At 58.3% G+C, this 25,883-nt stretch overlaps 1 protein-coding gene across 1 annotated transcript in view; it reads left to right on the top strand.

The window, feature by feature from the left end:
- HPSE2 (heparanase 2 (inactive)) overlaps positions 1-25,573 on the top strand; it is a 112,449-nt gene extending 86,876 nt beyond the window's left edge. Inside the window, exons 7-12 of the mRNA XM_075154809.1 lie at positions 7,143-7,236; positions 9,916-10,022; positions 11,165-11,279; positions 23,572-23,717; positions 24,710-24,856; positions 24,939-25,573. Of these exons, the coding sequence (XP_075010910.1) occupies positions 7,143-7,236; positions 9,916-10,022; positions 11,165-11,279; positions 23,572-23,717; positions 24,710-24,856; positions 24,939-25,104 (775 nt within the window). The 3' untranslated portion in view covers positions 25,105-25,573. The remainder of the gene's footprint in view (positions 1-7,142; positions 7,237-9,915; positions 10,023-11,164; positions 11,280-23,571; positions 23,718-24,709; positions 24,857-24,938) is intronic.
- Positions 25,574-25,883: the final 310 nt, after the last annotated feature.

The raw sequence follows: 25,883 nt of genomic DNA on the forward strand, positions 1-25,883 counted from the left end.
TATGTCTCAGCTGGGAGTTTGCTTTTCATGATTACACGATGTGCTGATCACACTTACTTAGTCCAGGAATTCGCTTTCTGCAACGGGGCTTGATCACTGGGCCAAGCCCTTGGAGGAGCTGAAGGAACAAACTTCCAGGCTTCAGATGTGGAGTTTCATCCTGGTGTGCAGGGAATCTGCCCGCACGGCTGCTTTGAAACCTCTTCTTATAGGATCAGTGCAAAGTGCTCGGCAGCTCTGGTGCGGAGCAGCCGCGCTGAAGCAGCAGCCTGCGAGCAGGAGGGCTGGTGCAGCTCCCCGCGAGGGTCGGCAGAGCTGGGATGCTGCTTGCTGACCCATTTCCACTGCAGCGTAGGAGCCACTTCTCCCCCAGCCCGGGTTCGCACCCGTATGCATTTGTGAGGACTGGCAAAGGCCACAGCTCCGAGCTGGGCTTCTGTACTGTTTATGAATAAATGTCAAAACAGTGTCTCATCCCTCTGCTCCAAACAGCAAAACAAAACAAAACAAGTTCCTTTGTATCCAAGAAGAAAATTATTAGCAGGAAACTAAACTGCTGTCTAACTTCAAGTATGAACATTTCTGTTCCAAACCCTAACGTTCTCCCGGGATATCGGTTATAAATTTGTCAAATCTGTTATTCCTTTGAAAAGGCTGTGCTCGATCCAGAAAGGGAATTGAGGAGGGAATACATTGCAGGGATCCCTATTCTCTGTGTGAAAACAGAATATATCTGAAATATAGCTGACAGAAAAGTGACACTGGGTGGAAATAAGCAACCTCGCCAGCCTTTCTGAGAATGGTTTCACTTACATATGTAACTCAGCATGTGTGCCTCCCTCTTCAGAAGTAATGTGTTGCTGGAGAGGGATGTGTGAATGGCTTCGAAACGCTCTGGGAATTTCCACTAAAGGAGGGTGTGGCAGGTGGGACTGACAGTGGCTCCGAGAGTTTTGGCATTTCCCCGATAATTTAGTTAGTTTGTTATGTTTGGTTATGAGTAAATGCTCAGTTTATTTCTGACCCCCTCAGTCTTTGGATGCGGGTTTCCACTGCTTGGAAACCTCCCCACAGCCAGCTCTTTGCTCGGCGCTGGCGTCTTCGCACATGGTGAAGATTCATTGCCCAGTTAAACCTGCAGCCATGCCCGGTCCCATCCTCAGGCGTGCTCTCTCAGTCTGTACGGCTGGTTTTCCATACAAACTGTCATGCAAAACTCCAAGTTTTGCATATTTAACGGGCAAATCCTTATGCAATGCTGCCTCTGAAGCACAAATCCCTATTAATTACAGGGAAAATAAATGTTTCCATCTTCAAAGCCAGTGGACATCTGTCTTTTTGGCTCCATGGAGAATGCCACGTTATCTTCCAAGATGGAAAGTCACCCGCCCTATGTGGCAAACCAGAGATGCCAGGCACACGGGTATGTGGGGGATCCTGCTTAAAAAGCTTTTGCTGGGCTTGGTTTGGGTGACATCTTTTCTGGCTTAGACATGTGGAGTGTGCAGGCAGAGTTGCTCATGAGGCAGTTGCTGCAGGGGGCAGATTTCCCAAAGGTGCTGGGGCAGAGTTGCCCAGCGTGCACCCCCACACACACACAATGTATATACCAAGGGAATACATATGGGCTTGCATGAACCTGCTCTGAGTGCTCAGAGCACAGTGTCTTCTGAGGTTGTGCCTAGAGGAAGGGGTTGCATGAAGGAATCACTGGCCCATCTCCACCTGTAAATAAACCTGGCCAGGACACGGCTTTGCCCACTGGCTTGCCATCCTCTGCGCTGTCTGATGGAGGGCACAGTCCCTGGCAGCATCGTGGCCCTGGCCACCAGCATGGTCCCAGGCGATGCCAGGGCATGGCCAGGGAGATGGCATGGGCCAGAGACGGCTCCCACCAGTGGGATGGACAGAGGCACCTTGTTGGGAGGCAGAGAAAGGCATGGGTGTGAGTTGTGCCTTTAGGGCCAGAGAGCAGCCCCCAGTCATTCTTCTGTATCAGTGCATTTATTAGTTGACTGGAAGTGGGCAGCGCCTGTGCCCGCAAGTCTTCACCTGGGGGGAGCAGGTCACATCCCGCCTCTCCTCCCCGGGGGGAGCAGTGGGGCTGCCCGTGTCCTGTGCTGCAGACGGGGGCTCTGCCCTCTCCTCGGGGACATGCTCAGGGATGGGGGCTGCCCCTGTCGGCAGAGGTGTCTCGGTTTCACAGCTGCGGTGGCAGCGGGGTGTCACGCTGACGGCGGGGATCTACCCCGCTTGGTGTCCCCGGCAGGCGGGTGCCCTAATTCCTAGCAGACTCTCCCTGTAGCAGCAGGCAACAAAGTAGATCCGGAAATTCCTGAGCTTTGGGAAGTGGGCTTTAATGTAATTAACTGCAACAGAAGAAGAGGTCAGATAATAGGGGCAAAGGTTTCTCTTTAAAATGAAAGGGGAGGTAAATGAAACCAGCTGCCCAGGAGCCAGTGCACTGCCTTCATTAAATATGGGACGATGCTCATGATCCCACACAGCAGAGCGTGGATCTTTCCAGAAGACCATTTTAAAGGCAGCACAAATCCCAGAGGTGACAGGATAGAGATCTGTAGCCCCAGGTTCGCCCAAGTGCCCAGGTGCCTGGCACTGCCCTTCTCTGGGAGGGCTGTGTGCGCCCTGGCCTTGCAGCCTGCCCAGGAGCAAGGGCATTTCTGGCTGGCAGCCGTGCTCAGCCCTGCCTCGGTAGACCCTTCGGCAGCAGCTTTTTTGGTGTACTGTTCCCAGCTCTTGTCTTTGTGTCTCGAGTCTCATGCTGCAGTTCCAGCCAGGGATGGGGGCCAGGAATTGGGATGGTGCATTCCCTCACACTGGCACAAATCCCTGCCCAGCCCTTGGCGGAGTCCTCCCCCTGCGCCGAGCTCTGGTTTGGCCACCTCCGGAGGGATACGGTCACACCTCCCTTTTCAAAGTGCACTGATCCCATCCCAGGTTTCTAGGGCATATTCAGATTGGGTTTTTAGAAATGGGGTAATGTAAATGGAAGGGGGAGAACTGGCCTCAGCTCTGATAGTATAATAGGGCACCCGAAGCGGCTGTAGATGGCCTTTCCTCTGAGATATATGTCTCATCTAGGATTTGGTTGCCAGATCCCTCTTTTCCTTGGCTGGCTCTTCTCAAGTTCCTGCAGATTGTCTGTCTACAGAGATAGTGGTATCAAACTGGGGGACACGATGAGTCAGCTCTGCATGCAACTGCCCCTATCTGTTCTCTCCTGTATTATGGGAAACGCCACAGTCCGTGCCCATGGTGGGCATGCTGAAATCTCCCAGGCTTCAGGGCCAACTCTGCTGCTGCATCATACTCAGAGCCCACTGGAAGATCTGCCAGCCTGTGTTGGAACGGAAGAGCTTGTCCGTGAGCTACATGACCTCTGCCTCTGCAGAGCCATGGCTGGCAGAGACCCCTGCCCGCGCTGGGGAGGGTCTGTCCATTCGTCTCCTTTGGCACTCGGACCTCGCCGGCATGGGGAGAGGAGGATGTGGATGCCGCGGCCCCCAGGGCTGGCTCGACCCGGCTGCCTGTGCACCGCGCTGCTGCCTGGGGAGGTACTTGTCAGCACTGGAGCTCTCTGCAGCTGCTGCTGGCTTTTTTGGAGGTTGGAGAGTTGCGACTGTTCGGGGTTTTTTTTTTAAAAGTCAAGTGCACTGAGTCATTGTAAATATCAGCAAAGCTGCAGCCTTTGCTCCTGGGAATAATCCACGCCTAACGAGCGCTTCTCCTGCTTTAAAGGCCTGTCAGTTGCTTGCATTTTGCAGATTTCTATACTGCCTTTACTGGCAGTTGAAGTTCTCAAAAGGAAGTGCCCGAATCTCAATGACGAAGCCTACAGCTGGAAACGGCTCAGCTGTTCCTGAGCAGCCTGGTACCAGTGAAGACATCAGTGCCTCTCTCTTCCTCGCAAGCCTTGTGCAACTGGTGCCATTTTCCCTCTTTCCCAGTTTGGGGAGGTTGAAAGTACCTGTTGGTGTCCGAGAACTTCCCAGGCAGATCTGCAAGAGATCTTTGCCCATCTTACAGAAGCTTGTAATTGTTTTCATGCTCTGCTTAAATACCCAAAGCCAAGGTTCTCCCCTCCTCGCTCCCCCAGGACACATGCTACCAACAAGATTTCCTGATACTAAAGCAGGTTTATTTTTGCCTTTCATCCCTCTGCCAGTCCCCATTCCTCCGGGTTGTTAATGAAGGTGTCAAAAAAATGTGACTGTGGCACTGTCCCAGGGCATTTCTCTTCCCTGCAGGGTCCCGGCTGTGCTCAGCACAGCAGCACCTTCCCAGGCTGCCTCCTCCGTGTGGTCCCTGGGAGGGCAGAGCCTCCTCTGAGCTGCTCCCGGAGAGATGTTCCTCTCCCTTGGCAGTGGAGCTGTAGGTCAGAGCACACCTTGCGCTTGGACGAGACGATGAGGAGATTCAAGCCTGCCTTTGCTTTCCAAAGGTTTTTTCCTGGGACCGTATTGGCTTGCGCAGACAAGCTGAACCCTGCAGAAAGCCTGCTGCGTTGGAGGGGCCATATGCAGGCTGAGGTCTCTCTAATTCCATCTTTTTCCATTTAATACAACCTTATTTTTATGGCCTTTCAGCCAGTTTTCAGCCCAGGTGATGGGGTTTTTAGTCCACAGCAGTCTGAAAAAATTGTTTCTGTTCAGTTCTTAAGTGCTGTGTTAAAATCCAAACATCTGCCATCCCCAGAGTCCATTGCTTTGTAATTTTGTCTTAAAAAGTAATCTCTGTAAACCCCACCGCTGCCTCCTGCTTACAGATCTGCTCTCCTCCCGGCAGCCAGTGGTTCGATGGTGTATAAGTGATTGGAATGATTTCGAACACTTCCCAAGCCTCCCCCAGAGAGAATCTCTGCCCTTAGCACCTTCCAGTCAACACAGACACACAGAAACGCCTCTTTCCTCCTTCCCTGGATTGCACAACGCTGGAGTGAAACTGGGCATGATCCCGTGCTTCACTGGGGAGGCAGCAGCGACTATGCGTCTGGGGGAGGATTGGCAGAAGAGGCTCTTCTCATTTAATGCATTTCTCTTCTGGGCCAGTTAGTCCTGGTGTTGCTCCCCTTTCACCGCAGCCCTGTGCAGCTCCAAGCGCGTTTACCCTGTTACCTGGGTAGTGACTTGGCGCAGTGAGATGCAAAAATCCTCTCTGAGCACTCATGCATGTTCAACATGTGCCGGGTGCTCTGGCTGAGGCTGAGTGAGCCAGCAGCATCCTTTGGGGATGCTCCCGCATTCCAGCACCCAAGTGAAGCAGCCACTACGGCTGCTACAGCTGCTCGCTGGCGTTGATGAGATGCATGTTATGCTGAAATCAGCCCTGGACAGCTGAATCCTCCTTTCTTCAGACCCCGGGTCTTTAGCCCATTATGCATCCCAGCACCCATGGCTGCACTGAAGTCTGTGGAGAGGGAGAAGGGTCTGTGTAGCTCTGGTGGATGTGGCTCCAGCAAGGGATGGGAGGCAGCAGCCGGGCCCTGCTGCCCCAGCCAGAGCTGCTGTAATTCCCATGCACCTCCGTTACCCCAGCACGGCTCTGACACACTCCGGGGCTTGTTGTGTCGATCGGCTGATGCACACTGCAGATTTGGGAGGAGAAGGTTCAGAAAGTTTCCCTTGCAAAACCTATTTATCAGCCAAACGGCCATCCCAGGGGTGTGCCAGTGCATGCTGCAGCAGACCTCCTGGTGTCCCTGCATGGCTGGGAGGAGCCTCTGGGAGATGTGCAAGGGCTGCCACTGCTCCTTGCATGGGGACAGAGGTGCCAGCCCCAGACGCTTCCTCAGGAGGAGCCAGTTGGGATTACTTCCAGGCACAGGGTATTTGCACTCCAGGACAGACAGCTTCACCTTATGTCCTGGAGCCAGGAGACAGCATTGAGGCATTTCAGAGCCTTCCTCCCACACTTAGAGATAGATGATTCACATCGTGATTGGCAGCACTATAGCTGTTTTATATAAGCAAGCACATGGAGAGCAGGAATCAGCCCTTTGTATGGGAAATGCTCCCTGGCATTCCCAGGGCCGAAGGAATTTCTGTGAGAGCAGGACTTCCCCTGCAGGTAAAGGACATGGCATTTTTCGAGGGGGGATTCGGCTGTGGACTTTGCTGGGAGAGGAGCAAGGAAGGTGCAGGTGGTGCAGGGGTGCTGGCAGCAGGGCTCACTCTGGTGCCGTAGGTCCACAGCCTGTGCACCCCGCGGTCACTAATCCTTGCCCAGAAATGCCATCAGGGCTTAGCCTGGAGGGTTGTTATTGCAGCAGGATGTCCAGGAGCAATTCTGGTTCTCAGACCAGAAGAGGCTCTGAACAGTCTCCCCTGCAGACCAGCCACTGAATGGAGACTGTCCCACGACCCGGGCAGAGTGATGCAGTTATTCCCACGGCTGGGAGCGTGGGCAGCCTCCCCCATCCCCTCCTGGGTGTTTACTGCAGCAATTTCCAGTGTGGCTCAGAGGGTGTTTGCTGCTTGGGACTCTTCTCCTCCCTGGTGCCTGCGTAGTGTCCCCCTGTGGCTATGGGGCCCTTCATTTCAGCCATTAGATGTGCATCTTCCATTTTGCCATCCCGTAAGAGCAATGATACTGGGCCCAGGGCTGACTGGCTTATCTGCCCTTTGGAAACAGGGTGTCCCTAAGACAGGGGATGGGTACAGAGCTGGGTGAGCAGAAGATCTCCCAGGATCTCCCTGATGGTGGAGCCCAGGCGCTGCTATCACAGGCATCGTGTTGGAGGGTCTTTTTCCATGGTGCCTCCATGAGAGCAGCGCAGAGGGTGCTGCAAAGCCTTTGCAGGTGGCGTTTTGCTCCCAGCCTTTTGTGTTCTGCTCCCAGCGTTTCACCAGCAATAGTTAAGCAAGTGCAAAACTTCCCGTGGTTTCTGCAGTGCAGGATGCTCAGCGTTCAGGGTGCATCCACCTCATGCCCTGTTTTGGAGACTGAAAGCATCTGCCAGACACAGGCACAGCTGGAGGGCCAGGGCAGGGCAGGATGCAAGCAGGGATTCCCCTGGAACAGAGGAGTTTTCTTGGCGTGGGGCAGCAGCGGGACAGAAGGACGTGGTTTGGGGCAGAGCTACTCCCAGCTGTCTGATCCTTGTTGTTTTATTTTCCTTCCAGTTACTACATTGATGGCCGAGTGGCCAAAGTGACGGACTTCCTGAAAACGCGCCTGTTAGACACACTCTCTGACCAGATCAGGAAAATCCAGAAAGTGCGTGAGTGCAAAGGGTCAGCGAGGGGCGAGGGGGCACCATGCCCGCGGTGCCCGGCCTTGGCACAGCTTGTGGCTGGGGCTCTGGCCTCAGCACCGACACGCTCCCAGGGGAGCTGGCGTGGGGCAGGGATGGAGGGCGGCTGCTGGGGGCGGCTGTGCTCCCAGCCCTCACCCTGGGGATGGGAGGAAAGTCCGGGCAGCATGGCGCCTGGCACCAGGGTGAGCTGTGGGACGTGCAGTGGGTCGGGAGGGAAGCGGCTGCGGGCTGCAGCGTGGCGTGAGCTGTGGGATGCAGGCTGGATGCATGGGGCAGACACTGCCGTGCAAAGCCTTTCTAAAGCAGCCGACTCTCTCCAGTCTCCCATCCGTTCCTGAAACTTGCTACTGAGGACGAGGAGAGAAGGGAGGAAACCGTCCCGAGCATAGCCGGTTCCGTGCCTGCTCAGGAGGGGGCTCCTACTGCAGTATCTTGCCCCACTCACTCACAGTGCCTGAAAGTGTTGCTTGCAAAGTTGTGACAGTTGCGTTTCCAGGGAGATTTTCACTAGTGGAGAATCATGATCGTTATGAACCACTGTATTTTTTTCCCTGATGATCATGTTTTGACTGTGTTATAAAACCCAGCTGTTGCTGGCGTGCTGCGTCAGAGCCCACGGCTCTGCCTGGCTAGCGCAGCCTGCAGCAACGCTCCTCTCCCCGACGGTCAGGGGGACGCGGCTCGCATCTCTAGCGGCTGGGTAGGGGACAGGGGCTTCGCAGGGTCCCCCCTCTTCAGCTCATATGGGGGCCAGGGCTGTGACCGGCCTGCTCAGCTGTCAGTCCGACAGCAAATAAGGAACACCTAGTAAGCGGGGAAGGCTTTAGGGATTAGAGGAGATGTCCGCCCGTCTGTCTTGTCTAGGTTTTCATACCATACCAGTCACCACAACATCTTACTGTTGTAATTCCTGCAGGGAGAAACCGTAGGATGAGTAAACAACTCAAAGAGGCCCCGGGAAAGGGGATGCGAGGGTCGGCACAGCAAAACCGGAGGAGAGGAGCCGCTTGCCGAGTCTTCCGGCACAAGCTGGGAATCATCCACGCATGCGGATGATCCTCCCACTGCGGGGAGGCATGGCGGGGCAACCAGCGGGATCAGCACAGGGGCAAGCGAGAGGCATCGGCCGGCCCTGCTCCCACTGGGGGGATACAACCCCACCAAAAGTGGTGGCATGTGTCCCATCTCCGCTATGGGTCGGGAACCAGCTGGGAAGGGAACGGGACCCCCCAGGATGGGCTGGGCGGAGGGCTCCGGGGAGCAGGGCATGGGCAGCAGGATGGCTGGGGAAGGCATTTGCTGTCCTGGACATACCCAGCTGGGTGGTGACATCCCCGGCAGGACAGGACACCAACCCTAGGGGCTCCCTGGACTCCATCCATCCCCAGAGCAGTGGCAGCGAGGAGCTGCCCTCGGCGCATATTGGGGGAGCCCTTGCACCCGCGGGGCAGGATTTGGTCTGCGCGGGGCAGGGCCAGGGAAGGGCTCCCCTGGGAATGCCAGTGTGGCTGAGCAAAAGCACAGCACTGGGTGCTAATAGCCTCCAGCTTGGCTTTGAGTCCGTGCATCCTGCCGGGGCTGATTAGAGCAGCTGGGCTTGTCCACTTCCCTGTTTTATTGCTTCCTCTCGGACGGGGGGAAGGTGGCGGGCTTAGATAATTACAGGCAGGATGCCAACACCTCTGGGGCTTCAGTCAGGGATGTCGACTCTCACAGGCTGTGAGTGGGAGGCAGCCCAGAGCTGGCGTATTTAACATCTTTGAGGGATCCCAGTCCATCCAGCACATTCCAGCGCTCCTCACTAATGGGGCAGGATCCATCAGGCTGCGCGGAGCGCTCCTTGGGCTGCCGGGTTTGCAGACATCTGGTCACAGGAGCTCATCACCCGGCCTGGAGAAGTGGGATTGCAGGAGAGAGGACGGGACGTTGCATGGTGCTGGAGGTTGCTCATGCTGGGAGAGGGCTGCTCTGGCCATCCAAGCCCTCCCGTCCCACCTGGCATCTCCTGGTGTCTGTGCTGCCGGCTGGAGCCTTGTAAAGGGTGGGCCAGCACGTCTTGCCTGTGCCAGGGACCCCTTGGATGGTGAAGCAGCCCCTGCTCAGCCATGGGGCTGGCTCTGCCCATGCCCCGGGGCATCCACTGCTTTCTTCTTGGATGCTCACCATCCCTCCGTGTGACTCCAGTACGTGTCCCAGGGCTCCCACGCTGCAGAGCCATCAGGGCTTGGGTGCTCCCTGCGGCCGGGCCGGCAGCCACCTTGTGTGGGGATGTGGAGAGCTGAGGTGACATGGCAGGACAGCCTGCAGGACAGAACGCGTGGGGAGACCACAGGGAAAGAGCAGGGCCTGGCTTTGGGAGCATGAGAGCACGTTTGGGAGGGTGTGTCTGGAGCAGCTCCAGAAGATGGGTAGTGGACATGTGACAGCGGCAAGAGAGAGTGAGGACCAGTCTCCCACCACTCAGACATGGTGAAGACACCTAGAGACTGTGCCAGGGCTGGGCAGGCACTGACTGCCCAGCAGCAGCGTTACCGAAGGTCTCCATAAGCCTTCCCGGAGCGTAGCACAGGACATGTCTGCCTTAGCTTTAAATTACAGGTTCATCAGAGTAATTTTGGTTGCTTTTGTGTCCTGCGCAGGTAGTGAACACGTACACGCCAGGGAAGAAGATCTGGCTGGAAGGCGTTGGTGCGACCTCGGCCGGAGGCATGAACAACCTCTCCGATTCCTATGCGGCCGGGTTCCTGTGAGTTACGCCGGCTCCCCGGCGCCAGGGCACTGCCACCCCCACGGGCTCTGCGGGCTCGGGTGCTGCAAAGCCGCTGCAGCAAGGGGAGGGCCAGCTCTGTGTCCAGAGACCCCACCTGTACTCCCCCTCGGTACTCCCCGGCAGCTTGGGCACCGTTATTTTCTCTGTAGCATCCCTATTATCCCTCCTCCACTCTGCTTTCCTGGAGGTGACCCAGCCTCTGGCATACCCAGAGAAGCAGAGTAAGGAGGGGACTGCTCAGGATCCCACACGGGTACCCACGGTGTGCCCGCAAGGCACGGGCGTGGAAGGGGAGGTGAGATCCAGGCACGCCAGCTGCAGGACCCAGGGCTGGCATCCCAACAGGCTTGCCGCGCTCAGCAGCTCGGGATCAGCTCAGCAGCCCCCTCCTGCTCTGCGTTTTTGGTTCAGGCTGCAGCCACGCATCCTTGCGTGCATTCACTCCCAGGGCACCTGCCAGGGAAGCGCTCGGCAGGACTCTGCTCTGGAAACCATTTTCTTTCCTTCTTTGAAGCCACAACTGTTCCTGGCTCCTGGGGCTTGTCTACTGGCACAGCCCCCTGGCACGGGCATTGTGCTGCAAAGCCCCAGTTCAGATCTTCAGAGCTGGCTGTGATCATAAAAGATGGAGGAAAATTATCCGGGCTCTGGGGGGAGGCGCGGGGACGTGCCCGGGGTATCGGGGCTGTGGCAGGCTGCCAGGGTTGAAGACTTTGCCCAGGAGGTGTGAGGAGACAGGCTGGTGCAATGGTGTGGTCCCCCCTGCTGAGACGGTGGGTGCAGGGTGCTCGCAGGCTGGGGGGCACCCCAAGCTTTGGGCGCAGGGCTGTCATGCTGGGGTGCATGCAGGGGCTCAGGCGCAGTGTCGGGACATGCAAGCGGAGCACAGGTGGGGCAGACGTGGCTGTGGCCGGGGGAGAGGCATGCAGGCTTGCCAGGGCGAGGATGATGGGAGCTGGTTAATACCCAGCTCGCAAAACCATCTGAAGGCTTTGGCTCAGGCTGGGAGCAGGCGCCAGGTCGGCCGCACAAGAGCGATGCCGTACGCCGGAGCACAGCTGTGCTGCCGGGGCTGGGGTCCCCCTGCGGCGGCCTGACTCTGCTCCCTCTGTCCCCAGCTGGCTGAACACGCTGGGCTTGCTGGCCAGCCAGGGCATCAACGTGGTGGTGCGGCACTCCTTCCTCGACCACGGCCACAACCACCTGGTGGACCAGAACTTCAACCCCTTGCCGGTAGGTCTGCCGGGGAGCGTCACGCTGGTCCCCTGCTCATTTGCGGGGAGGTTTCTCTCCTTGTGGCCTGTCTGAACTCTGCTTGAAAATGACTTTTTCCAGATCTATTTCTTGCAGTATTAATAGGAGACGTTAGTTCATGTCAAATGCAACACGTTGGAGGCAGATGGGAGAGCGTTACCTCTGTAGCTGAAACTTCATCTAGTGCCCAGGGTCGGTAGCACGGGAGGGAGGCTGGTGCCACCGAGGGGTGCCAGCGCGGACTGCGGAGCGGGAGGGAGGCATGTGGCAGGACCACGCGTGGCACAGAGCAGGCAGCCAGAGAGGTGGTGGTGAGCTGGCCCAGGGGAAGCCAGGCTGGAGCCTCAGCACCTGACTTCAGATCTCTAGAAACTGAGGTGAAGGGCATTTGAAGGGCATTCCCAGCTTCACAGGGAGCAGCGGTTCTCACCAGTGCCCCGCAGCATCCCTTACTCTTCAAAAACGCCTGGGCAAGGGGGGACTCGCAGCACACATGGTGCTGATAAAGAAACTGTATGAAAAACCCTGTTAAAAGTAGCAGGTTTCCTTTTCATCTTTTTGGGATGGGTCAGTAAATACCCTGCCTTGTAAGTGGAGAGCCATGCAGAGCAGCTGGATGCTCTGCATCTCCCCTGGAAAGGATTTATGGGTCCATGACCCAGCAGACATTGCTGGCAGACCGGGGATCCGCGTCGAGAGGCGTGCAATCCTGCCGCTGCGACCCTGCCTTTGACGCTGCGCTGGGGTCTCGGGGGGGGCTGCAGGGGGGCAGAGGCTGAGGGAGCCACGACTCAGCTGGCTCTACCGACTCAGCTGGCTCAAACAGCATCCCCGCAACAGCATCCCCGAGGGTCAGGGGAGGTCGCGGAGGTGTCTGCAACACAAGGTTTGTGCTAAGCTCCCCAGCATGGCCTGGTGGGTGGCTCCAGAAAGCAAACCGGTGAGTGGGAGAGCACGATCCCCTGCCTGTGCTGCTCCGGGTATCTCCTGGAGCACCCTGGGCGGCTCCGGCACACACCCCTCTGGCGAGCGAACCTGCCAGCTCTGGGGCCCCGGGCTGGGGGGAGCCTGGGGGGCTTTGAACTTTGTTTGAGATGAATCTGAGCCTGGGGCAAGCGCTTGATGGATTTCTTCTGAAGAGCCAATTCCACTGGCCAAGCCACATCCCCCCACCTCCCCAGGGCCTGGGGGCCCCCCCGGGTTGCTCCTGGCTGGGTGGGTGCAGGCCAGCTCTCCCGGCACAGCAGGGACAGCGAGTGGCCCACGGCCAGCTCTCCCGGCACAGCGGGGGCAGTGGCCCCGGAGCGGCTGGAGCAGGCGTGCGGTTAGGAGCGGGATTAAAGCCAGGGAAGGAGTTTGAGGAATAAACCCCGGGCTGTTAAACACAATGGAGGTCTTTAAAATGGATTTTGCTTTTGTTTTAAACTTAACTCTCCCAGTAAGTTAGATGCCACCCCCCCTCATGGCTGTTTCCTTGCTTTCCCACGTGTTTCAGTGTTTATCTATTTCCCAGATCCCACTGCCGTGTTCCTGCACAAACTCCAGTGGGTGCTTCCACAACCCCATTCCCTCCACTCCTGTGCTTTAAAAGAGCCACAGGCAGGTGCAAACTGATGGAGGGTTTAAAAGCTGCAAACACCAAAAAGCCCAGCGAGACCGGACCGTGACCTGCTCCGCGGGGCAGCTCTTTTCCCGTGGGAGCTATCAGGCAGATGAAAGCCGCTGGCCATACCTGCGCGGGGCCATGGCACTGTGAAATACAATCTGCTCGTTAGCTGCCACGACAAAGAGGTTTCCACACACGGGCTGGGCGTGAGGCAGCTGCCTGCTGAGAGAAGGGCCGCACCACCGCAGCATCAATCGCGGCTCCGGCTGGCAGCTCCTCAGAGAGCCGGGAGCCAGGGCTGGGCTCCCCGCAGCAGCCTTTGCACCTCCTCCTCCTCCCCTGCCGCTGCTGATCCCTGCTTGTCAGATAAGAGGACGGTGTGTTTCGGGATGCTGAGCTGAAGCTGAGCCTTTTACAGAGGTGTCCTTAGGTGCCGGGCAGCTGCATGGTCCAGGGAGAGTTTCCTGCGTGGTCCAGGGATGGTGCGGCAATGCAAATACAGCCCTCCATCCTTGTGCTAAAGAGCCTCCCGTATAAAACCAAGTGATTTGTAGTCCATCGCCGTACGAGCACTGCGCTGCTGCCACGGGAGCCCTCCTCCCTGCCCTTCAGCTGGGCCCCTTGGATGCTGCTGGTCTTGTTCATGTTAGTACTGTCTCTGCTAGGGCATGTAACAGCGAGTGGCATAAGGAAGCTTGTAAAATGTGATGTGGGTGCCACATTTGGGGATCGGGGAATGCAGATAATGGGGGTCGCTTTGGGGGCACTGCTGTAGGAGTCTCAGCTTCTAAATCATCACGTTTCTTTCTGCCTCTGCCCCGGGACTGCAGCCCTGGGGGGATTTGTGTTGTACGGGGGAAGGAGCAGGGAAATCACTGCACCACTCTATGTATAGCAGGGTGCTAGCTGCTGTCGTGGGCCGTGCTGAGAGCTAGCGAGGGGTACCGGTGCATCGGCGGGCAGAGAGCATGGCCGCTCTCTGGGCACAGGCACTGGGCGACAAACCCAGGCAACCTGGCAGGGCTTGCTCTGAGTTTTCTGGGGGTTAGCTTTGGCTTGAAAGCAAACTTGCAAACTCTGGCTGTTTTGGTGGGAAATGCAAGAGCACCTGGAAATAGCTGCTTGGAGGCAGGGATGCAGTGAAACCTTGAAAGCAGAGGTTTAAGCTGGTCCGTCCCTGGCTTTGTCCCGTGGTGGCTTGCCGGTGCAATGCAGCCTGGCTCCTCAAAAATGGTCTCAGGTGGCAGCGGCGTGGCTGAGGGGCACTGCAGGTTCGTGGAGAAATTAGGGAGATGCTGACGTCTCTGCTGGGCTTTCCACACACAGCTGTCTCACGAGCTAAGCAGCATCTTGTGGCTTCTGGGACATCTTGCAAGGGACATTTGTGCCTCCATCCAGGTCCTTCATCTGTGAGAGAGCAGCTCTGGGTGCCCGTCCTGGCTGCCAGAATTGCCCGTCCGCCCTCTCCTCAGAGGTGGTGCCATCCACGTCCCGTGCAAGGGACGGGTGCTGTGGAGGGGGAGGCGAGGCCATCTCTCTGAGCCTCCTTCCAGGTGCAGATCCAAGGAAACAAGTTTGTCTTGCTGGATTAATGGGGACCAAAACAGGAGAAGCTGGGTGACATGAGGTTCCCTGGCCTGGGCATGGGGGCGATCAGGCTGGGGAACAGAAATGCTCCTGCTGACCTTAATGCAACTCATCTCAAGTGTTTTAATGCCTTGTTATTTTTGAGATAACTTTCCCATGTATCACTGGAGTGCTTTTTCTTCCTGAGTGATTGGGGCAGCCAGCTGTATAATAATCAGGGCTTGTGCTTGAGAAGCCCTTCAAATAAAGCCTCTCGCAGGTACGTCAGTCTGCCTGCCTGCATCTCAACCCATCTGTACATGTGTGTGGGAGTGAGGAGTGGAGGAAAGGAGGGCAGAAGCAGCACTGATATTCACCCTTCACAGGGCAGTGCCTTTGAAATGCCGCTTTGGCATTTAGTAGCTCTAGGCTCATTTCAAGCACACAGTATACATATTCCATCTCTCTTTCCTTAATATCACTCTGAAACAGTCCAGAGGGATGCAATACATTTATTTCATTGGCGAGCTCCCCAGGTAGGTATGAGCTTTCTCTTCAGATTGTTAAAGCATGTTAAAGACCTTTCTGCATGCTCTTTCACATGGCATCGCCTCTTTTTTATCCATCCTTGGTAGTGATTTCTGCTCCCTTAATGCACAGTGCTGTAAGGTTATACCTATGCGTGGAAAAACTTGGCATATTTCTAGGCAGGGCCAGAGCAAGACAAACCCCATGGAAAAGCCAAAGCTGAAATCCAGACTTCCATCTCCTGATAACTGTGGCTCCTCTTGGACCTTCTCCTAAAGACTTTAGCCGTTGAGATACCTCGTTCTCCTGGGTTAAGTAGATGTTAAAACTTCCCTTCTGCCTGTTTTATACGCAGCATGAGAGGGGCCCAGAGGGATCACAGGGTGAAGCGACGGCAGGGGCTGCCTGCTCAGCTGTGGTAGTAGAAGACAGTATGATATTGCCTGTGAATTGATGGCGTCCTTGAGAAAGCATCGCAGCAGTGCGGAGGTCTGTGCCTGATGGTGCCGTGGTCGGATGCTTGGATGCTGCGGGTGATTTTTCACCTCCTTTGCTTAGCCCAAAGGCACTGAGGAACTCGACGGGAAAGTTACTGTCTGTCCTGGAGGAGGGAGGACCCTGGGTTCGTATCGGGTCTTTCCTTAGTGATCTGTCCCCTTTCTACCTGGGCTTTCATAAAAGCCCTGGTGTGAACGAGTTCGGTGCCAGGCTGTGGCCATCCCCAGCATCCCCTGGGGTCCCTAGGACAGAGCCGTGGTGTGAGCTGTGCCCTTGGGCTGCACCTGGCGATTCGGTACCGATGGTGCCTGCCCCACCTGTCCCGAGCACCTCCCCAGCGGGCACGGGTTCGGCCCCCCGATCTCCGGGTACACAGAGGCAAGGGGCCCTCACGCAAGGTGTCGCACCGGGTGCCAGGGGCGGGAGTGGGTCCCTCAGCCGTGCTCCTGCCTGCTGCACGTACGCGCTCCCCGGTGCGCTCATTAGCTGAGCTGGCTTGGCTGGAGGCGCTGCTAATTGCAGCTGGAGGTCCCAGCCATCTCCCCGGACGGTGCCTCTCCCGCCCCTGCACTGCGCGGGAGGGGGCCTCCCCAGGCCAGGGCTGCGGGGGCTGGGTCCTCGCCCACCTGCGCCCATTCCCACCCTGCCACCCGCTCGCCCAGTGGCTGCCCGGCTGCTGGGCTGGGCAGCGTCCAGAGGCGAAGGGGAGACCTGGCATCCATAGGGGGAAGCATACGGAGAGCCCTTTCCCGCAAGCGCTCGCGCTCCCACCACCGAGCCCAGCCAGCTGGCTGCGGGGCCGGGGGAATTCAGCCCCGCTGCTGCGCCGGCCCATCTGCACGCCCAGCACTGAGTCACCGCGCTGTGCACACGCAGCCGGCCGAGCTGCCAGGGGTAGGACTGCGGCTGTTCCCCCCGGCAGAGACCCTCGGCTTTGGGGTCGCTGTCGGGGAAAGGGTGGCCAGGTCGGGCTGCAGCATGCCATGCGCTGCGCGGGCAGAGGCAGAGGTATGGTCCCAAGCCCGGGAGCGACAAAGGGTGGGGAGAGGGAGCGGGTCCAACGGAGCTCACACACACATGGAAACTGTTCCTGATGACGATAAATCTGCCGCGCGGACGTCTGGCATCCCCATCTGCCCCGCACACTGGAGCACTGGCTCTGGCGGGAGCGATGCCTGCAGACGGGGAAGGGGCGGACGGGGTTCGCTCTGGCTGCAGGAGGGAGGGATGAAATCCCAGGCAGTGTGCATGGGGGAAAGGCTCTCCCAGGAGATGTCAAGCTGGAGAAGAGCCTGCTGAAGGGCAGAGTGGAAATGGTGCCCTGCAGAAATCTCCCAGCCAGCCTCGGCATGAGCGCCTGAAGCAGGTCTGAGAAGGCCCTCCACTGCCTTGTCCTTTCAAGCATGATCATACCATGTCTCGAGGACTGCGGCATCCTCTGCTCTCTGCACCCTCACTGCATTCAGCCTTCCAGGAGCTCTAAGTCTGCTCTGAGGCTCGTTTTATCTGCGAACAAGGAGACAGATTTAAAGTGCTTAAATTCTGCTTGCTGTCACAGCGGGTTAAGGGGCCTTTCCCTGTTAGTGCACCATAAAAAACATCTCTGAAGTGCGTATGCTTGGAGCCTCAAACGCATCAAAGCCGTGCTGCGGCTAGCAGCTCTGGCACCCACCCATCGGAGCTGCGGGACATGTGCAGGCCCGGAGCCAGGCTGCTCTTCCTGCACCAGAGAGTGGGGCAGAGACATGCTCCGGCAGGGACCAGCAGCAGAAGTTGGTACTTGGAAGGGCGGACACAGCCACTGCCCACCTCTCCCGGAGGCACCGTGCTAGTGACAGACCTGCCCACCTTGGTGACAGAGCCATCCCGGGGCTGTGGAGGAGGTGGGACAGCAAGACCCTTCCCAGATGGGTTGGTGCTCGCCAGCGGAGCAGAGGGAAGTAGCATTATGGTGAAAAGCAGCAGAAGAACAGAAAACAGCAAAAAAGTTGCATTTGGTTTCCAAGCCCTCTGATCCGGCAGCTCTGCTCCCTTCCTGCGGCCTCCATCGCCTGGACCCTGTTAGGGAGAGGTGATGACAAAGGAGAGGTTTGGCTGTTCCTCCATCTGCTCAGCTCCCCAGGAAGGTGGAGGCCACTGGCTGGGGACCAGCTTGCGAAGGGCAGCGGTAGGCAGAGGCCACTTCCCACGCGCCACTTTCCCCGTGCCCGGGCAGGCTGTCCGCTCGGTGCCACCGGTGCCCAGCAGTGATTCCTGTGGCTGCCACTCCCACAGCAGGAATTTTGCCTTATTGTCAGTGTTTGGCCTTTCTCCAGGATGGAGAAAAAGAACAGAAGAGAGAGACAAGGGAGAGGGGCTGAGCAAAGGGTGCAGCGGCTCGACGGCTGGGAAGACATGATGCTCATCAGAGGCTTGGCAGGTTGTGCTGCTGGCACAGCTGGAGGAGACCCCAGGCTGTAGGGCGAACGGCTGATGCTCGGCCCAAACACAGAGCTTGTGGTGCTGCTGGCACCGGTGGATGAGATTGCTGCTCTCTGAGCCCCTGGGTGCACACACGTTAGCAGGTTATTCAGGATCAGGAGCGACTCTCCTGGCTGTCCCCACATGCTGCACTTTGGGACCCATTGCAGCGCCGTTGCAAAACGTGACCTGGTTTCCTTTCCCTAACCAAAAGCCAGCCTGCCATAAGCCCCCGTAAGTGCACAGGGTGCACAACACGGCCACAGCAGCAACTGTTCTGCCCTACAGAGCTGCCTCTGCACCGGCTAATGTTCCGTTGCCCTTCCTCGCCCTGCCTGCTTTCTCTCCTCTCCCTCCTTAGCTGAAAGGCACTGGGGTGCAGGACTGGCAGCCCCTCATGTCATGCTTCAGCCGTAGACCGCTTGCCAGCAGAGAAAGCCGCTGGGAAGATGTGAAGGCGGAAGGCGAAGCAGGAAAGACTGGTGTGAGATGAGGCATTCACAGCCGTTAGGGCAGGAAGGAAGAGGATCAGCACGGTGAAAGCAACGGACGCCCAGGGAGAGATGTCAGCAGCTTCAGGGGACTGGTGGGTGGGCACCTGCAGGACCGAGTCTAAGCAAGAAAGGAATCGGGCAGCATTGGCTGATCCCTTCACAGGTGCAAGTGCCTGGATCAAAGCAAGGGTCTGTCCTCCCCTGCCAATGCTGCTGGCTCCTGGCAGCCTGGTCCACCTGAAGCCCCCTCATTTGGGGCTAGGAGGGTGTTGTTCCCCGTTCATAGACCCTCTCTGGAGTGTCCCCCGTGGTGCTCAGGGCACACAAACTCCCCCAGTACAGCAGCAAATGTTGTGGGAGACTGCTCACCAAGTTCTCGGCTCTTCCGGACCTCCATGCAAGGAGGGTGCACATGCAAAATGGCAAACAGCTCACGTCCGTGAGGATGGGTGCATGCGAGCTCGTGAGGACAGCATCAGTGCCCGCTCCCAGAGCTGATCATTCTGACTTCAGCAAATTTTCCCTTTGGGGAGCGGTTCTGCCCTGCTCTGCTTGTCACAGGACCTTGCACAGGATTTGGGTGAGAAAGCCTCAAACTCCCACAGTCCAACAAGCACATAAAACTCAAGGATAATGTTAAAAGCGGCATCAGTCCAGCCTTGCTGAAGGAACGACCAGCCGTGGCTTGAACAGGATGTACGGACCTCCGCAGGGAGAAAGCTTTGGATGCTGAGGATCTCTTTAATCTAGTGGAAAAAGAAAGAACAAGAACCACTGATTGGAAGCTGAAGCCAGACAAATTCAAGCTGAAAAGAAGGAGTGGGATTGTTAACAGTGCGGATGTTTAACCACTGGAACGGACTCCCTGGGAAGTGGTGGCTTCTCCATCCCTCCAAGCCCTCCCAACCACAATCACTACTTTTCTGGAAGATGTTTTTGCCAAAAATGAGCCATCAGACTCAACAGAGGGATAAAAGAGTGAAGCTCTCTGTCCTGTGGTGTACGGGAAGGCAGACCAGCCAGCCCTTATCTCCATACGGGTTGCTTGGACTGTGGAAAAATGCAGATGAAGGTGCAGGAATGGAGCAATGTATAACAGGCTGTTGGAACTCAAGTGTGCCTGAGGAACAGAGGAAGAGCTTGGGCAGCTTCAGAAGAGAGAAGAAGCAAGAGGAAGAGGAGGAGGGTGGGCAGCAGCCAGCTGATGCTGCTGGTGACACGGGGACGCAGAGCCGTGCCCCGGCAGCCCCAGCCAGAGGAGGCTGTGCACGGCGGGGTCGGCAGCCTGCTCATTTGAAGTCGGCTGCCTTTGCCAGTTACAGTCCCTGGGAGACCGAAGGGCTATGGCTCTGTTACTCCAGTTTTCTGGTTATGGCAACGTCTTCTCACATGTGGTGAACACGGAGTTGAACAATCTCAGGTGGGCTGTAAAGCTGCTTTGCTGCTTCTAGGAGAGAGCGTGGGGATACAATCCTGCACCCTTCCTAATGGCTCTGGAGACGGGAGGGTCTGGTTAATAGGTCTGTCTGAAGGTCTGCCTAATCAGCCTTGTTTCCAAAAGCTAAAGTCTCTAAAAGCTCCTGCAATGAATTAAAATGTGCAAAGAGATCAAGTGGGACCCTCTGGGCTTTCCTCATCTAGTGGACAGCTCGTGGGTCTTCACTGGCCCCAAGGTGCTCAGAAGATGTGGCTGGCCTGAGCGCTGCACATCAGCTCACTTGAGACAAGCGCCCTTCCTGCCCATAAATCAGGGGTCCCGGCCAGGAGACCTCCTGAGGCGTGGGACGGCTCTGCCTTCAGGTGCTCCTCGCCTGCAGCTCCGAGGGCTGCAGTGGCAGCACTGCTTAATGGGTCTGCAAAGTAATTAAAGCAAGAAAGCTCCCTCAATTCCCAGGGGACTAATAGCGGACCAGACTCCTGTCTGTTATTCCTCCTCTACCGCTACAGCTGTATTGCTGGCTCAGCCCTCACAACGGGAGCCCTCCGTGATTCCAAAAGCCAAATCCTTTCTGCGGTTGCCCTGATCGGAGCCACACATCTCCCTGGGGATCGCCGGGGCTGCCTCCGACGGGATGGCTGGCACTGTGCTGCAAGGCGGGTATTTGTCTTTGCAAGGGGCATATGGGCGCTGCCAGCCTAGGGGCCGTGCTTGCACAGGGTTTGCCATGTGGGAGAGGGTGCCAGCCACTGCCAGGGGTCTGGGGAGAGGTCACTGATCAGTGGAAAAACCACTCCGGTGGCAGCCAAGCTGAGTCTCACGAGCAACTGCTTCCCAAGCTGGTCACCGTTTGAACAGGAGCTGGTAGCTGCAGGTGCCCAGGAGCCCCAGTGTGATTTTAACTGGTTTCACTCATGCCAGTGGTAGGAGCAGCCCCAGAGCACCAGCCCAGCTGGGGGAAATGCCCACACCCGGCGGGTTTGATCCCATCATGCTAGGTGTGTGTGTAATTCATCATCCAAATGCTCGGTGTCACCAGCTCCTGGTAATTTATTGTGAGTAACATGATTTTGGCCCCCGCCACAAGCGGGCTTGCGATGACGCGAAAAGCTGCAGCTGTCTTCAGTGCTTCCCCGCAGTAAGCTGAAGAGCTCGAGTGCCTTGAGGCCAGCGCTGACGACTCCTTTTCCAGCCCTGGGTCGTTTTTCTGGCCCTCCTTTGAACTCTCTTTGGTATTTCCACATCCTTCTCAAAACAGAGACTTCGGAGCTAGTGTGCCAGCAAGGCAAGGTAAAATCACTGGTCTCCCCTCGCCTCCTGCAGACGCGGAGGGACAGGTCAGTCCCCACGCTACCCTGGGGGCATTGCCCTATAACTTGTGGGCAAAAGCAGCATCTCATCAGTGGAAATATGGAGAGGAGGCAAGAAAGCCCAAGGGGGCTGCTAGAAAGACCTAAGAGCCTGAGCTGACAGGTAGCTCGGAGCACTGAACTCATTTATTTTTGACTTACGACAGCGGGGCTAAACACTGCAATCTGTGCTCACCTTTGGCCTTGCCATAAACTCAGGTAATTACTCATCTAATGACGCCTGCTAATCGGCATGGCTCGCTGGGGAGCCGGCAGTGTGCCGAGCACTGCTTCTCCTGCCTGTCGTGAGCCCGAGCCGGGTGGGCTTCCCGCAGCAGGGGAAGGCTGGCACAGCCCCTGCAGCACGGGGATGGCGGGGATGTCCCCAGGGTGTGGGGCAGCGCTGCCAGCCAGCAACGATGGGGATGGTGGCACACACCACAGGGACGGCACACGTCTGCGATATTGAGCAACTGCAGCTCATCCTCCCCAGGAGCTTCGGCCTCGTGGGCTGAGCCTCCTTGGGGTGTACAAGCCTCTCCCTGCACCCTCACGTCTCCTCCAGGGTTTGCAGGGGAAGCAGTTACCAGGCTGGTGTGGCACAAAGCCCCGTGGTTTTGGCTGAGAGCAGCAAGAGGAGAGCAGGAGGCAGCTTTTCCTCCAGCACTGTGGTGAAAGCTTACCCAGAAAGTGGGAAGTGGGTTTGGATCCCCCTTTGCCAGGCCAGCCCAGTGCTGCTGGAACTGGTCATCTTCTGCAGAGCTGGGCTGGAGAGAGGATGGGGAGCAGCAGTCCGGTCTGGCCAGTGGGTATTTGTCTCGTGCTGGTTGCTGCTGCAACATTGCTCTGTGTTTCATCTGCTGGCCTCTTCATCCAAAATGCATGTTAATCAGGGGCTGTGGGAGGGCTTCCCACCCACAGGACGGATACCTGTACCTGTGTGAGGGATCTGCACTTCCACTTGCCCATCCTGCCCTGTAGCCTGGGGCCCTGGAGACCCCATTCCCCCCTTCCATGCCCCTCTGGGGTGGCAGACCCCTTCCTGGCACTCTCCTGACCACGCAGGGCTTTCCTCATGCCTCCCCAGGCAGCATGCAGAGCCACGGGGAGTTCGATCCGTGCTCCTTTCCGTATCAGCAGCGGGTCCTCCTCACTGTGCAGGTCAGATGCTGCCGGGCAGAGCAGTCCCTAGTGCCAGTGTGACTATCGCTGCTGGGTGTCCGACACTGCTGACGGGTTGGGGGGATCATCCCAATTGCCCTGGGGCACATGCTCCCTCTGGGGCAGCCAGTCTGGGTTGCGCAGAGGGTGTTTATCCAGAGTGCTCGTGTGTGCGAAGGTGCCCAAGCACCCAGGCGGTGCCCAGTGCACCCAGAGGCAGCACCCAGAGAAGCAGCATGAGAGGCTTCATCTCCGCGGCATCGCCCAGGGTGCCCGGAGCAGCGGCGGGACCACAGCCCCATCCTGCCGAACGGCAGGCGAGCGCCTGAGACTGCCCTTTCCCTTCCCACAACCCTGCTTCATTTACCGCACACCTCCCAGCTTCTGCAGCGGATGAGGGGGGGGCCCTGCCTGCAGCGGCCTTCGTCACCACACAGCCTCGCCTCCCTCCCCGGGGCCTGGGGCCCATCCTGTGTGCCGAGCGAGGCCAGGCCCTGCGGGAAAAAGCAGTATGTGGTGACGTAATTAAAGGCTGCATCATTAACGCATGTGTGCAGGGGCTGAACGTTTCCTACTCCTTGAGTGCTTGGCTTCTCCGCGCTATGTTCATGGGTGCTTAACTCCACGGGAGGCTTTAAAACGGGAGAAATACCTCTGGGAAGTGGAGCACCCTCAGCAGTCACCAAAGCCAGCATGCCACGGACAGAGCTGGAGCGCACGGGAAAGCTCTGGTGTGCTCCAGCCTCGTGTACAGAGCGGTGTGGAGGGCGATCTGCCTGCTCCAGACATCACCGTCCCGGATGCCTCAGCTGGAGCTGGTGCACAGGTCCGCGGTGTGGCTATGTGCAGGTCTATGGGAATGTGCAAGGGCATCCATGCTGCTCCCCACACTCTGCAGCCCAGCCAAAAGCTGAGCTCCTTTAGAGGGTATCGGTGTCTCTCAGCGTGGGCAGAGCAATGTATTCTTTCCTTAATTCCTGGAAACAGCGGTGCCATTTTGGCTTGGACTGAACAAAAAAACTCACCCCAAGGCAGATATCTGGCACACAACATTTTCACCCAACAGCCAAAATGTTGCTAGGCTGTAAGCAGGGAAGCCAGCCTCTCCTGCCCGCTCCTGCTGTGAGTAGGGGGGACCGTTGTGCTGCTGACTGTCCCCTCTGCCCCCCAGGACTACTGGCTGTCCCTGCTCTACAAGCGCCTCATCGGTCCCAAGGTCTTGGCAATCCATGTGGCCGGTCTCCAGAGGAAACCCCGGCCCGGCAGAGTCATTCGCGACAAGCTCCGCATTTACGCCCACTGCACCAGCTACCACAAGTAAGCGGAGCGAGGGAGGCTGGGGGCTGCAGGGGGGGATAAGCGGGACCCCCAGGAGATGGGGACCACCGAGGTCATGCTGGGGCAGGAGCCCAGGGTTTGGCTCTGGCAAGGCAGGTTGGCTTCCCAGGGGACGCGCTCAGGTGCTGCTCCGGCTGCTGTGGCGGTGGAGGGAGCGCACGGGAACGGTGATGCCTCCGATGAAAGTCATGGCAAGCCTGCGCCTGGGAACAGGACCGGCCGGGGCCGGTGCGGTGGCCAGCGGGCAGCTCCGGCAGCAGAGATCAAGGGAGTGGATTTCACACGAGGGGCCCCCGATCGGTCGGGTTACCTGCCGGGCCGCGCTGCCGGGGAGCCCATCCTGGTTATTGTTTCGCTGATAAGGTCTTTGAAAGTGCCCCAGCGAGCCAGGGGGATGGCCATCTCCTCCGCAGACACAAGTTGCTATTGTGGAGGAGGAGAGGCTGTTTCTTTACACAGTCCAGATGCTTTCAACATGCCTCCAGCTCGGTAGGAAACCTTGTCCAGTAACTGACAGGTGCAAAGTGCTTTATAGCCTTTGTTTGGGGCTGCCTGATTAGGCAGGGACAGAGGATCAGTGTCTGGACCTGTCAGTTAGGTGCCCGGGGCGGCGGGGGCAGACGCCACTCGCGCACAGAGCTCCCCTCCATTCTCAGCCTCCTCCTTGCGAGGCCCTGGAGGGGCTGCCCCATGACCGCCATCCCAGCTCTGGACACCGGTATGGCACCCTCTCGAGCCGTGCCACCCCTGGCCAAGGAGGGGAGGAGGAGATTGGGAAGGTGTCATCGTGGAGCTGGGCTTTGTGATGGGGAAGTGGCATCTCCCTGTGGAGGGGCAGCCGGGACGGTGATGTCCCCTGCAGATGGCTGCATGAAGCCAGTTCTTGCAGAGACCCCCAAGCCCCTTCTTGGAGGTGATGCTCCCGGGGCATATGCCAACATGCCCCTCAGCTCCCACTCTCCCCTTTGCAGCCACAACTATGTCCGGGGGTCCATCACCCTTTACATCATCAATCTGCATCGTTCCCGGAAGAAAATCAAGCTGGCGGGGACGCTGCGGGATAAGATCGTCCACCAGTACCTGCTGCAGCCCTATGGCAAGGACGGGCTCCACTCCAAGTAAGTGTGATGCTGGCGGCTGGGGCTGCCACCGCCGCCCCGTCCTCGATGCCACCGCCCTGATCCTCTCCTGGTCCCGCAGGTCGGTCCAGCTCAACGGGCAGCCGCTGGCCATGGTGGACGATGGGACCCTCCCCGAGCTAAAGCCTCGTCCGCTGCGGGCCGGCCGCACCCTGGTCATCCCCCCGCTGACTATGAGCTTCTACGTGGTGAAAAACGTGAATGCGCTGGCCTGCCGGTACCGATAGCCCGCGGCCCAGAACGGACCCACCGGCCCTGCTCCTGCCCCCGCGCATTCCCCGGGACACGCTGCCTCCTCGGCAGGCCGCACAGCCTCGCAGCAGGGCCACGTCAGGCGGGCACCGCGCCGGGCCCTTGTCCTCACACCCTGGACGCCCTCCGGCTTGGCACCCTCTCCTGCCCTGCGACCGCACAGCTCCGCTTGGCCCTGGCCGCTATCCTGCTGGAGCGGTGCAACGGCAAATTTGCAGGGCCTGCCGCGATCCGTCCGCAAGCTGCGAGAAGCACCCAGGGTCCGGTGCCCACCGTCTGCTGGGGAGGGCTGGGGTGCTGAGCCCTGGTACAGCCCGCGATGGGCACCCTGTCCGGCCCCCCCAGTCCCGCTGCCCCTCAGGGTAACCCCTCCAGCAGCCGGGTCCCCCTTTCCTCTGCACCTTCCCGGGCGGCGGGGGGCGCGGGCAGCGCTGCCGGTGCAGCAAGCGCATGGAAGCAGCTCCCTCTGCTGCCGCCGGGCTGCCGCCAGCCCGGCCGGGACCGGCGGGGGGATGCTGCGGGCAGGGCGGGCCGGGAGACGGGGCGCCGGGGTCCGCCCCGGGCGGGCGGGGCTCCAGGGTCCGCGGCTGGAGATGTTGATAATTAAATTATACGGCCCGGAGCGGAGCGGCTGGGCCAGCGGGCAGCCCCGGCGCCCCCGGGCGGGGAGCGGCGGCGGCCGGGCCGTGCGTGTGTCCTGCCCGGGAGAGGGGCGGTGTCGCGGGCAGGAGCAGCCGGGACGCGCCGAGGCGCT

The sequence above is a fragment of the Calonectris borealis genome, chromosome 7 (genome assembly GCF_964195595.1).
Source record: "Calonectris borealis chromosome 7, bCalBor7.hap1.2, whole genome shotgun sequence".
NCBI lineage: Eukaryota > Metazoa > Chordata > Aves > Procellariiformes > Procellariidae > Calonectris > Calonectris borealis.